The 14,445-nt window shown below is 36.5% G+C and overlaps 1 protein-coding gene across 7 annotated transcripts in view; it reads left to right on the forward strand.

Annotated features, from left to right (window-relative positions):
• ulk4 (unc-51 like kinase 4) overlaps window positions 1–14,445 on the forward strand; it is a 100,970-nt gene that overhangs the window by 5,809 nt on the left and 80,716 nt on the right. For all 7 annotated transcript variants that reach the window (XM_046846508.1, XM_046846512.1, XM_046846514.1 and 4 more), the window contains exons 11-19: window positions 253–322; window positions 1,209–1,275; window positions 1,528–1,635; window positions 1,729–1,789; window positions 1,932–2,125; window positions 3,953–3,999; window positions 4,598–4,676; window positions 8,882–8,989; window positions 12,771–12,854. In XM_046846508.1, coding sequence (XP_046702464.1) covers window positions 253–322; window positions 1,209–1,275; window positions 1,528–1,635; window positions 1,729–1,789; window positions 1,932–2,125; window positions 3,953–3,999; window positions 4,598–4,676; window positions 8,882–8,989; window positions 12,771–12,854 — 818 coding nt within the window. The remainder of the gene's footprint in view (window positions 1–252; window positions 323–1,208; window positions 1,276–1,527; window positions 1,636–1,728; window positions 1,790–1,931; window positions 2,126–3,952; window positions 4,000–4,597; window positions 4,677–8,881; window positions 8,990–12,770; window positions 12,855–14,445) is intronic.

A 14,445-nucleotide genomic window follows, 5' to 3' on the forward strand; every position in this document is an offset into this window, starting at 1 on the left:
ATTAGAATATTTCTTTCCAGAATTAAGGTAATTAGTAACTGATCGTTTCTATACTCATTTTTGCTCATCTTCATAAAAGGTTCTAATGATTCTGGAGTGCATTGTGAAAATCCTCTTCATATGTGTCTGGCTATAAAATATTTATTTTTACTTGTTTGATTACCGGTATGTTTTTTTTTTTATTTATTTATTTTTATAATTTTTTTTACTTTGTTGCTTTACATGCACATGATTTTATCTTTAATATTGTAGACAATGTGACTGAGTTTAGACCCAAATCTGGTCTGGACACGGATGCCAAAGAGTCTATTTTCCTTCTCAGGTATGTTTGTATATGCTATATGTATATATCCTGAAACACTTAAATTAGCACTTTCCAAGTTTGTAGAATTCTAGCGGTATATTTATATTAAGTTTGTAATCTGGCGTACCAGTATAGATTTATTCATTACTACAGATTTAAAGCACTTTTGTACGTCGCTCTGGATAAGGGCGTCTGCTAAATGCCGCAAATGTAAATGTATATGCAGACTTGTACTGTATAGACAAAAGTATTAGGACAACTGACAGCCATATGTGGTTCTGTCCCAAATCGTTACCACAAAGTTGGAGGCACACAGTTTAATAGAGAGTCTTTGGATGTGGTAGCATTACGTGTTTTACTTCACTTGATCTAGGAGACCCAAACCTGTTTCAGCATGAAAATGCCCCTGTAGATATGATTGAAGATATTATTTATATGGGTTACAGTGAAAGATCTTGAATGTCTTTCAATTGAGCTCTGACCTCAACTGTACTGAACACCTTAAACTTACTGCACCCCAGGCATCCTCACTCTACATCAGAGCCAGACTTCACTAATGTCCTGGTGGTTAAATCTCCTTAACCACGTTCCAAACTCTAGTGGAACATCTTCCCAGAAGAGTAGAGTTTATTATAACAGCAGATGAAGACTAAAGGTGGGATGGGATTTTCAGAAAGAACACTCAAATCTTGTGATCAAGTTTCCACAAACATTTCCAAATAAAGTAAATAAAATCCTAAATAAAGGCTATGAATTAGCAGAAAGTCTATAATGCCTTGTATAATGCCTATAATGACTTCCAAATTATTCTTTCCTAATGAATAAATATTTCAGTTTTAAAGAATACTTATTAAACATGTTTTCACATTTTAAAAAAAATCTTTTTTTTATTATGTTATGGCAGTTCACGTCCAACTCCAAGAACAAGCAACGCTGGCAAAGAGATGGAGAACAGTGAAATCAAGGCACAAGTGAGATATGAAACATAGAACATACACGACATTAAATGTACCATGTCTGTGTTTTTAAACTTCTTTTTAAAACCTGTTAAATTTCTGTTCGTTTGCCACATAGTTGTCTTATCATGGTAACACATGGTACCACAACGCCATCTACTGGCTTACTAATGATATTCTATATAGTGAGTTCAGAATCGCTAATAATATCTGAATTCTGTGTACAAAACATATATTTTCTTGAATTTGGTGTGTTGTGTATCTCAGGACAGCAGTGCATTTGAAGATTTACAGAATGATGGCGGTGCCTTCATTAAAGAGCTCTTGTACACAGAATCCGATTTGTTTGTGACACCTATTATGGACAACCCAAAGGTAAGGACAAAGCTTAAAGCTGCAAAAGACATGACAATCTTAATTTATAGTAAAAGCAAAGCTCCAACTCTGTGTTATCTATTTTTATTTTAGATTCTGAAATCTGCTCCTGTCCGATTTGACTCCAAAACACTGTGTATATCAGCATATTCAGGTGAACTTTTTATTTTTTATTAATTTACTTATGTATTGTTTGCTGTCTATTGAGTTGATGGTAAATCTTTATAGATGACTCTACAACTTTCATTTAGAACACGTGATATGCTCATTTCTGAATGTTTGGCTCGTGTTTGCAGTCGAGCGTTTGGCATGTCTGAGCTCAGATGAATGGTCGGGCTTCCTGCAGCAGGTATGTGCTGTTCTGGAGTCAGTGGAAAGGGCTGGATCTGGAACCACAATGACCCCACGGGCAAAACTCAATCTGCTGTGCTATTTGTGCTGTGTTTGTGGCCACAGAGACACAGCGACTCGCTTTATACATTCTCAGCTGGTAAGCCTTTTTGGGTCCATGTCACATATTTTACCCAAAGCATTATAGGTGAGACAGAACAGAGACAATGTCTAACCGTTCAAACGAGTGCTAGTGATGGACATGATGCTCCAGCAGACCAGAAATGAGTTCATGACCATGGTAAAAAAGAATGTCCACTTAACACTGAAGCTGCACATATCGGAGTGCTACGTACAAAATATATCCTGATGTTCAGAATATCAATTCACAATTATAATAATAGATTAACTAGTGGCCATGAAGACAGTCAATTGTTTAGCAAACAGTACATGTATTTATAACATGTACAATCTTCAATTTCAGTAAAATACACTGATCAGGCATATCATTGTGACCACCTTTCTAATATGGTGTTGGTCTTCTTTTGCTGCCAAAACAGTTATGACCCATCGTGTATTAACAGCATTAACTTCTTCAGCAGTTTGAGCTACAGGAGCTCGTCTGTTGGATCAGAACACAGAACACGCTGGTTCACCACTGTTCCTTCCGTAAAGCGTTTAATAAATACTGACCACTGCAGACCAGGAACATCATACAAGAGCTGCAGTTTTGGAGATATTTTGAACCAGACGTCTAGCAATCACAATTTAGCTCCTGTCAAACTCGCTCAAATCCTTAACTTTTATCTGCTTCTAACACCAACTTTGAGAACAAAATGTTTACTTGCTGCCTAAAATATCCCTCACACTAACAGGTGCCATGATGAAGAGATAATCAGTGGTATTTACTTCACAGCTCATAATGTTATAATGTTATTCACTTTACTTGTCCAGTGGTCATAATGTTATGCCTGATCGTTGTACAATAGTATTGCGATTAGTTTCATACATTTTTTATTTTACAGAATTAAAAATTGCATGAATATCTGGTTTGTACTTTTGATTGATTAGAGATTAGAGATGGCACCCATCTGATGCCTAGGATGATTAGAAGACAGACAGAAGCAAAAAATGGTGACCTGGACATAAATAGAAAAAAGAATTATCAGATTCTCTGAAAAAAATTATTGAAAAATGGACTGGAATTTTTTTTTTTTTTTTATGTATAAACTGATATGACTATTGTTTTTCAGAAAGTGGCAATATAGTTGTATGAATTTAATTTATCCTTTTGTAATAGTTCTTAATCATTCTTTCTTACAAATCTGTAAGAAAGTCATGTTTTAACTATGTATGTTTTCCTGTTTTTTTTGTTTTGTTGCTAAAGTAAGAAAAAAGACAGTTTAAGTTCTAGTACTTTATAAAGAAGATTAACTATATGATCAATATTGGCTGAAATGCAATGTCTCTGGTATGTGTAATCTAGTCTTTTTTTCTTTCTTTCAACTACTGCATTTGTGTAACAATATTTGTACAGTTTTAATAATGAATGCAAAAATATTAGAGGAATATTTATTCCAATAGTTTTATATTTCATATATAATCTTATATATGTTTAACACATTAATGTATTCATAATATTTTTCAAATAATTAGCAAAGAAATTGAACAAAGCAAGTTTTGTAGTAGTTTTGGTAAGTAAATTGCACTGTATAACAGTGTATATGGTATTTGGTAAATGAACAATAATTCAATGAAGACATTCCTCTCTGGCCACCAGGTGGCCCCCTTCACCAGCATGAGGTCATACTCAGCTGATTGCCTCTTATTTTACCCTCACTGAAGACTAACTCATAAATCACAATAAATGCCCCATAAAACAGTAGATAGGCTTTACAAATTGATTATCGTAAATTACATTTAATGCTAACCCCCTCTCTCTCTCTCTCTCTCTCTCTCTCGCTCTCTCTCTCTCTCTCTCTCTCAGTTCCCGGTGTTGATACAACAGCTGCGACAGGCCTCTAACTGGGATATGTAAGTATGATGCCATGCAAGCAGCAATCACTATTGATACATTTATCATTTCCATGAATCATATATTCATTTTTTTTTATCTGTACATGGTATTATTCTGCTTATTGGTTTTGCAAAACTTCACAAGACTTTTTTTTGTAACCAGTTTAGTAGAAAAGTGGAATTCGATGAACCGTATTGGATGTTACCAGCCCTGTGACATTGGCCATGTACAAAATTACTCTTTTTCCATGCCATCTGTAACCAAGCAACAGCTTTGCATCTTGCATAAAACATTCAGTGTTTCATTATGTATAAACAGTAGCTGTAGGAGGGAATTTTGTTGTGGCCATATGGTTTTTTTTTTTTTTTTTTTTTTTTACCCTGTAGTGTGATATGATTTCTAGAAACTTGAAGTTAATTGAAGGTAATTGCATTACTTTGGGATCAATGATTTGCTCATGTCTTGTTCATCAAAAAAAAAAATCATGAAGGATCATTAGAATTCTGTTTATTATTTCTTTAAGGTCATTCTTTGTGTGTTTCTATCGAAGGATCAAATTTATTAAGCTGATAATGGATGATTTTAATAACAGAAAATATTTTGTGTGCAATTCAGGAAGACTAAAGTGATGAGAGTCATCGGTTTGCTGGCGTGTCATAGCACAGAGCTCAGAGAGGACGTTCCTGTTATAGAAGTGAGTTAACCTTGATCTTGAAGTCACGTTCTGAATTCCGATCCCCCCCCCCCTTTAAATGTCTTTAAACTCCAATTACTACACACAGCACTTATGCAGCTTTAATCTCTGTCTAGTGTTTATATTTGATAAGGAAGTTAAAGGTTTATCATTTCCAGTATGTGATAATTTACTAGTACTGAATGTTGGGTTGGTTGAAGTAAAATTCTTCATTTTACTCCCCAAATTATTCATCCTACAGTGGATACATTTCCAATCTAGTATCTCTTAGTGCCTCCTTAATTATTATAATATATTAAGGTGCATTAATATTGGTTTGGAATGACACTAGGAGGGGACTTATCTAGGAAAGGAAAGTGAGGCAGGTAATTTGGTTATGAAATTTCTGACATGTATGTGATAGCTTAGGATGTTTTTTCATCAGCTTTTATCCAAGCTGGTGCCAGGGCACATGTGCTTGGATCTCTGTGGTGAAGGGAAAGAAATACCAGCAGGTGTCACTGTAGCATCTCTTTAGCATGTGCCTCCCAAACCCTATACTCCAATAAATATTAGTGGAAAAAAATTAAGTTGTTATTTTTTTTTTGTAGTTCAGATCCTAAAGCAGATTTAAAAAATATCTGATGAACTGATACGTACGGCGCAGACTGTCCCAGAGTGCATTGAGGACATCCCCCCTGCCCAAACATGCTTGTAAAAATGCTAACAAACATCAAAGGGTTTGCACACTTGCACTGTGGTTTATGATGTGGTTTATGATTTCAGAAACGATGCTCTAATTGATGTCTTACAGAAAGGCTTCACTGTTAATCCCGAGTTCACATGGGTTTAATGTTGGTTCCTGTACTGACACGCCAGGCTTTTTTGATTCCTGAACATTTTTTTCGTGGGGACTATTCTACAAAATGGCCGGCAACAGCAGTCTAGCAAGGCTTAGGATTTGGGAGCGAGCAGCAGACACACGCTCACACGTTTTAACTCCCTCTTTGCTCTTACCAACGCTGACTCTGACCACCCGCCATTTTAGGCACAAGGAGCTGGTGCTGACAAGCTAGAGATGTGTGCAGCATCTCTACAGGGGTCGAGCGTCAGAGCGGACTGCTTCTGTCATGGCCATTTTTGTCGCTGGGTTTCTCATTGTTCACAGTGAGAAAGCGGCACCGGTTTTGGATGTTTCCTTGTACACTCTCCAGGTCCTTGTGGTTTAGCAGAAGCTATTCTGAGAACAGTTTTAGGGACTGTGTTCAAGTGTATGATTGGGAGATGGCAGAAATAATTAGGGTGTCGGGTATGGTACTCCACTCTAATGTAAGTGGATTCTAATGTTCTGTCTGTCATTATAGATTTGTGTTAGATGACCCTTGGTTTGAAAGCAACAGCTGAAAGAAACTTTGCTTTTGGTTGTTGTCATGGAAATGATAAAAGCCTCTATAAATAGACATCACACTGGCTGCCTTGTGTGGATAGGAAATTACAGGATATAAGAGGCATAAGAGGTTTTATTGCCTATTAGTTTAAATTTCTGCATCTCTTTCTGTCAGTGGCGTATGCTACTATTGTCTCTGAAATCTGTTTCATAAACATTTAACACTAGTCTAATGAAATGAACCACATTTCCTGGTAAATACAGTCCTCACTAGTGCTACTAACTAAATCTAAAATACATTTGTATCACCTTTGTTGTTATATTTACAGAATTGATCTTCCCATTTACGTTCGCTGCAGCAGTGGGTAGTCAAGTTAGTTGTGTAGATATATGTATGTTTACAGAATGCAGAGTTTACAAAAACAGTAAATTGCGCTGCTACTTTAGAGCGCCAGGTAACATCACGTGCATGACAAAAAGACATGAAGACAACATGCATGAGAAAATTTGAACAAACTGTGGGGTAGAAAATCTGAGATCATATTAAAAATGTAAGTGAGTGTGAGTTTGTGTGTATGTATTTTGACAACTGGATATTAACAGACGTTTAAAATCTTATAACGGAGAAAGGAAACCATAATAAAACAAAGAAAGGAAACTAAAAACCTCAGGATTGCAGATCCCAATATTTTAGGTCATTAAATATTATATTGACTCCTCGTTTATTGACAAAAGTCAGATTTTACTTGAGTCATGCCCCTTTCATTGAGCATGTGTGTAAACAACTGTCCTATGCATTTAATCTAAGATTGATCATCAGGCTAAGATCGGTTTTCACATGATCTAATGCTGATGTTATCGTTTTGTAATGGAACAGTTTGCATTCAATTAGACAAGAATTCAAGGCATTTTTGCTAGTGGTCTCAGATAATTGGACCCCATGTTAATTGTGGAAAAAGTATTGAATAGGGTTTTTGATTTCCTTTTTTTTTTGTCATGTGATAAAAACTTTCAGTGTATTGTGGGTACTAATGCAAAATATATGTATGATTGTATATGTGACAAAACCATACAAAAATATGCATTCGGTTATATTTAGGAGAAATGTTTTGTAGGTACTAAGTGTGATTTTCATGTTGCTCGCTTCTTTAGAATGAGGCTCAGGATTCAGCCTAAAAATCTATAATTTGTTAACGTCTGAAGTCTTTTCCTTTTTACAGCCACTGCTGCCTGAGGGAGTAAATATTTCATTGTTAAGGTCTGTACTATTGACGAGTAATCAGCAGCCATCAAGGTTACAGTAGTATTGAGTAGAGTCTTGGTAGTTAAAAAAACTATGTTGCTCCTATCACTATCACAGTGACCTTCAAAAACATTTTTAACTGCATTTTTTTTCTGTTTATTTATTTATTTTTATCTTAACTGACTTACATTCACATATTTGTTATATGCAAATAGTTGCATTTATTCATACTTATTTCACATGCCAGCTTCAGTTGTCTTTATGAACACCGTGTTGAATCTTGACATCTTAAATCTGCATGGCTTTATGCAGACACCCACACAAACATGCAAATATCCCCCTGATTGCACTTCAGATATCCCCTAAAAAAAATACTTTGCATATCAACACAACAGTTAGATATAATGTTTTCAAAGGCTTTTGTAAAAGGTTGTTTAGATCAGCTCATCTGTTTAGAAAGAGCGCAGAGATAGTGTTCAGTATTCATCTGGATTTAGATTAAAGGCTAGCTTATATGATGCACATAAATGTATTTACATTAAGACTCAGAGACCGGGTTTGTGAATAAGTTGCACCTCACAGAGGAGCTGACATGGACGCTTCTGAAATCGCAGCTACGTGTCAAGTGCCTGTGCTGCTCCGTGCCAAGTAAATGCTGCTTTGGTTAGGTAGGGAAATATATGCTGTAGCACCGGGGTCAGAACGAGTTCTATACCCAAGCTAGTGCAAAATAACCTTTGGAGAACTGTGCTGCTGAAGATCAAGAGATGTGCATTAAAATGGCAGGCAATGCTAGACAAGTGTCAGTGTAATTTTGCCTCATGTTATCTTCAGTGTAAAATATGACTAATTTTTATCTTTAATAAATTGTTACGCTGCGTTATGGGTCTTTGATTAGTAATCACTACTAGAGACTTTTTTGGTGCATTTTATTATTTTTATTATGCTGTTGTTATTTGGTCTATCCAGCTCTGGCAATATTTTCACGTGTTGTCTGTTCATACATATTTGTAAATATACACACACAAACGTATAAATTCGCCTTAGATTTTATCCCCACAACAAATAGGTGTCTGCCTGATCCTTTACCTATTTTTGAAGTTCACCATTATCAGCTGCATCACCGACATCAGTCCACAGTTGGATGAGGCGGTTTTCCATCCGCAGAGAAAAAGCAGAAAGAGCCCAGCAGTGCTGCTTAATACAACCTAGCCTTCTTCAGCATGCACCTACTGTGCTCTTTAAACTGTGTGAAATGTGCAATCATCAACATGTGCCTTTCATGGCTAAGGCTCATCAAACCTGGTCACCAACATCTGCTCCATGCAAAGTCATTACAGGCACGGTGGTATGGAGGCTCTATTAGCATAGCTCCCTGCTGTGAGGGCTGAGAGAGAGAGAGGATAATATTCATGCAAAGTGAAGCTGTAGGCAACTTAGCATCTGTTATTTGCAGAAGTATTTTTTTTTTTAAATGGCAAAAAAAAAAAAAAGAGTAATATCGCAGGCTGTTCATTTAGAGAAATGTAGATTCGGCTACATGAGTTTGTTACTATACTGAGCTTTCTGGATTTTACTCATCTGTTTACTCCACAGGCAGTGGCCATGTTCACCGAGCTTATGCGTGAGAACTTCAGGAACAGCAAGCTGAAGCAGTGCCTTCTGCCACCACTAGGAGAGCTCCTGTACCTCATTGCTACACAGGTAACAGTACTCCAAAATGCTGTGTAAATCACTTGTGGTTATTAGTACAAGTGTTTATTGAAGTCGTAATGACTAATTAGTTGAGGAAGAAAAAAAATCCCTCTTGAGCCATGTGTACGGTTTCCTCATCTCTTGAGACAATACAGTAATTCTTTCTGATTCATACAGAAACCAAATGTAATGTCTGTTTATTATATTTATTTTAAACTATTAAACATCAATAGGATTTATTTACTTTTTAAGGATTAAAACGTAACCTAAAATGTCAATCTAAAATGACCAAACACTTAAAAGTCTTTTAAGGTAAATAACATTTGTGTTGTAAATGTGTGTAAATCCAGGTAAACGCTAAACTACTAGTTATCTGCTCTATTCGTAACTTTGTTGGCAGTTATTATGTGACTCGCTTTAGGTCGATTTATGTAATGTTACATTGCACCACATATTTCAGTCTAGATTTGTTTCAGAATAGGATCAGATTCTTTATTTTTCTTTCCAGTATGCAGTTCAGCGTTTTCTACTGATATCAGCCTCATACAGACGCTCAGTGTTGAAATGGTGCTCCTTCTGCTAGCATCTCTTGAGTCATGACCAGTGCTTATTCATATACAGTGCAGCTTCCATGAAAACTTTAGCGATGTATTAATATAGATACATACAGTATACACATTATTCCGTCTTAATAAAGATTACATTATCCATAGCACCATGTCAATGTCAATTTTGCGCATTATTAAAATGGAAGATATAATTGTCAAGTAATACATTTATTTCTTTTCTGAAAAACCATCCGTGTGTGTGTGTGTGTGTGTGTGTGTGTGTGTGTGTGTGTGTGTGTGTGTGTGTGTGTGTGTGTGTATACACACACATACATACATACATACATATATATATATATATATATATATATATATATATATATATATATATATATATATATATATATATATATATATATATATAAAATTAGGATATTTTATATATATTAGACACACAATGTGCTAATAAGGATATTTTATATATTTTTATATATATAAAATATGCTAACTAGCACATTTTTAAGCTTCATATCGTTAATCTATATTGATACATTACCATACATTTTTTTAAGAATGAAAAGAAAGCTTTCTGTTTTATATTCCACAGTTTCTCTAAATGGTGTCTTTTTTTTTTTTAGTTGTTGTATGAAACAAGCAAGTGTGGATTCAATGTTTCCTCTGCTTCTGTGTGAGCATTGTCAGTTTCTAGACTATGTAAGTGCAGCAGGTTTTGTGCAGCTTGCAGGAAGTTGAGATTGCTCTGTTGCTAGAGATGAGGGTGATATACGAGAGATGGAACGGCCTGTTGTGAATTATATGTACTGTAATTTCCTTTCCATAGCTCTGCTGTTTGTCAGGGTCAGAAAGTACAGCTCACACACAGCTCTTATTGATGTTATCGGCTTAGAGACCTCAAAGGCTAAGGTACTTGAGTGCCCTTGTGTCAGTTAATGATTTTCCTTTGTTCTCTCCATCCTTCTGTTAAATTGGGGAGTCTGGTTTGAATATCAACATCACAAGCTTGTATAAGTTAATTGGACATAGTTTGTTTTACAGACAATTTATTTCCTGCGAAAACATTGTTTATTGTATGGTAAGTGGTTATGCAGGTACCCCAGTATCCAAGCAAATAAATAATGATTATAAAAGACTGTGGGTGGCCACATGTGAAAAATCCTTCACACGGTTCGAATTTGACATGTTCTATTTAATAGAAATGTTTATGTGGCTACAAACTTACTGTCACTACGGCACCTAGAAATGTAAAATTTTGATCAAAGTCTGGTGTTTACTGTGTGAAGGAATCGCAGTTAAGCTTTCAGACATCTTAAGGCAGACCACTTGTTTTTTACCAGTGTTAAATGGGTTTGTTAAATGTGATTTTTGCCAAAAATCTAATTATAAAGTCAATAAAAGCAGTGGTAAAAGTGGTAACCCTAACCCTCAGTTGATCAACTGTATAACTGAGATAACTAAGTCGGTCTGGATAAGGGCATCTGTCAAATGCCATAAATGTAAATAATTACATCATACATATATTTAGGGTATAGTAAAGGCGTCCATGTAGTTTATAGACAAAAATCCTATTTCTCATCTTTTTTCTTCATTTGCCAGAATTCTGCAGACCATCAAATTTGTTTACAATTAATATTTTTTTTATCTCACATCAATATTTTAGTGACAGAACTAATCTAGCTGATAATTTACAACAGTCACATTTGGTTTTTAAAGTGGTAATCTAACTGCCCTAATAGACAATGGTGAAAAAAAACAGGCTCTGACTGAAGCCTGAAGCCTAAATGAGGAAATTAGCAAGAGTTACAGGACAAATATTATGAAGATGACAGAGAGCAGTGGTTGAGTGTCACTGCTGTGCAAACTTTTACGTCTGTAAGTGGCAAAATAATAATAATGTTAGCCTCGTGCATGCAAGTAAGCAAAAATAGCCTAGTGTGTAAAAATAAATAAATAAATAAAAACAGCAAAACACTTGGGAATTCCAACAATGGGTACAATGGAAATATGTATATTCTGTGAAATGGGTAAAATAAGCTTCAGAAGCATTTTTGGTTTGGTGTTTTAGCACCGAGATAACTAAAAGAGGGAGGACATGTTTGTGACTCGATGAAATCATTATCTAAATGCCACAATACAATTGTTGAAATAGCTGTTTTTGCTATACTGTATATTCTATCGATTTTATTTGTTGTTTGTTCTGCTCATATTAAGTGTTTGAGCTAATACAAACAATCTCAGTTAATCAAACAAGAGCAGGTGTGATTATCATTTGCAGGAAGTAGCTGATTTATGTTCTAATCTTTCCCTCAAATATAGGAAGAGGGACAAGTGCATTTTTGGCCCAAAGTGAGTTTTCAAAGTAACATTGCTCCAACCAGGTTTAAATGACACATCACTAAGACGTTGCTCACCCACATCATCAAAGATATGTTCGTTTCAAAAATGCCCAAATAGCAGCTGAGCTTAAACAGTACGCCAAAACAAATTAGCAGCACGCCAGCATTGCACCAGCTTGCGTGAAAACAGATCCACAAGATGTTAAAATCAGAAATGCTATTATTTTATTAATTTTTTTTCTGCTATAAAATTTGTGAAATTTGGATTTTAGCTTTTTGGTAAGGGTTTTAAGACCTTTATTGATCACAGAGAAAGTTGTGGAGGGAAATGTTTTATTTAGCATGTTCACAATACGTGCAGTTTGCTGTAAAAAAAATAAAAAATAAATAAATTAGGCCTCGGATGAGATGATAATGTCTCTTTTGCGTGCTGGTTATGTTTATAGTCGCTCAGTGTTTTTGCAGCCAAAGTTGAGCGTGTTTTGGATTCTGCTTGGTCTAGAGTGGTTTATGTATCTTTCCCCCGCTAATTGACACACTCCGCTTTTTTTTTTTCCCTCTTCCCATAGCATTTGCATCTACACCGCTTCTCTTGCTTCCACCAGAGCTGGCTGTGTAAAGCAATAGAGTTGTCTGTGAAGTTGGTTTATTTTGCCTAATTACGATGGCTGCTGCTTTACACCATATTTAATTGTTCCCCCAATGAAATGAGTTCGCTGTTCTCCACCCCCCTCACTCTCTCTCTCTCTCTCTCTCTCTCTCTCTCTCTCTCTCTCTCTCTCTCTCTCTCTCTCTCTCTCTCTCTCTCTCTCTCTGCCTCTCCCGCTTTCTCCATCTCTCTCTCTCTCTCTCTCTCTCTCTCTCTCTCTCTCTCTTTCTTCCCTGCAGGAGGAAAAGAAAGAGCACCCAGGAGGATTGTGGGTCGTTCCTGCTGCCGCCTACACTGTGTTAATGAGGTGCCTTCGGGAAGGGGTAAGACTGCGGCGCTGTCCTCAGCATAGTGTGTATTTTCTTTTTTTTTTTTTTTTTTTTTTAGGGACTGGGGAGTGGGGGATCTGCGTGATAATGAACCCTCTGCAGCCCCTACAGGCATTGTTTGCTAGCCGCAAGTCAAGGGTGCATAGCAGACTCAGTCATCAGCCAGTGCTGTCATACTCGCACAACGTACCTGCAGCAGCATTTTCAGTAATGTTTCTGCTTATCACCACAATAGTGGTTAACACACTCTGTGCTGTTTAATAGTGGAGCATACTGTAGGCTCCCTTCTGGTCTGGCTGAACAGAACATATTACAGAGCTCACTGCAGTGTCCCTAAGAATCTCTTTCTCTCACACACACACACACACACACACACACACGGAAAGTTGTGCTCCCGCATGATTCTCTAGATATTACAAATAGGTTATTGAATTATTAGCAGAGGATGATCGGAAGGAATTCTAGGATGGCAGATGAAATGACTGCTACAACAAATGTGGATATAATTCATGAGTGAAACATACACTGCAATGCTTCAGTATGAGCTAAAGTTTTACAGTTATTTCCTCAGTTGATGTAAATCTCATTATTTGATTGACGTCTTCAAGTACTGGTTCAGCAGCTGCCAATTTTTTTTTTGACTGCTAGCCTGTCAGTAGCTATCAAAAGTTGTTTACTTTCTGGCACTTTGTAAAAGTGCCCAAATTTAACCCGCTACATTGCTTTTGTTATTCTTTCGAGTTTGTAGGAGTAGCATTGCCTTTGGGTAAATATTTACTAAAGTTGGTTAAATGAAATGACTCTCATTAAATTGCTCAGGAAGGCTCAAAGGTGAAACCTTTAACTCATGAAACTCTTACAGAAACTCACAGTTAACACTCAGTAACTGTTTATTTGTGGGAAACCTGTGACTCCAGGCGAAGAGAAGCGTTTTTGCCAGCTAGTTTTCTCGAATTCAACTCAGGGCTTTGCGTGCAACCTTGAATGCTTTATTGGTAGATTATTTTTAGTATCACCTCTCCGGCTTTGTATCAGGGTGCGTGTGTAAGGTGCTGGGGAGGCACCCTGCCTAATAAGGTGATTTGTTTCGCTGCATATCCAGCACACTGTAATGAGAACTCTAGGTGTTTTCCTCTCTGCTCTGTTCCTTCACACCATGACTAACAGTATAGTTGTGTGCGCACAGGGCGCACAGAGAGCACACTTTTAATCCAGGACAGCTGATTAACTAGTTCATCTCACTGCAATAATAAGCCCAAGTAATCAATAAGCACCTTTTTATTGTGCATGCAATCTTGCTTTCTGCTTTCCAATAATGTGTGCTAAAGCTGCCAGAATAGGACGTGATGATGGAAACTTTCAGAAATCTGAAAAATTCATTTTGCTGCCTGGTTTTAAACAGCGCAGTGGTGAGTCAGGGGTTAGGACTCAGGGCTACTGCGTGGCTGTGAGTTCAAATCAGGGTATTTCCAAGTTGCCACTGCTTTTGAGCAAGGTTCTGTTTAGCTGAACTGTAAGTTGCTTTGTATAAAAAAAACACTATATATGCAATATATGTTACTGTATCGGTGTATTTATCTATCAT

The sequence above is a fragment of the Silurus meridionalis genome, chromosome 4 (genome assembly GCF_014805685.1).
Source record: "Silurus meridionalis isolate SWU-2019-XX chromosome 4, ASM1480568v1, whole genome shotgun sequence".
Taxonomy (NCBI): Eukaryota; Metazoa; Chordata; class Actinopteri; order Siluriformes; family Siluridae; genus Silurus; species Silurus meridionalis.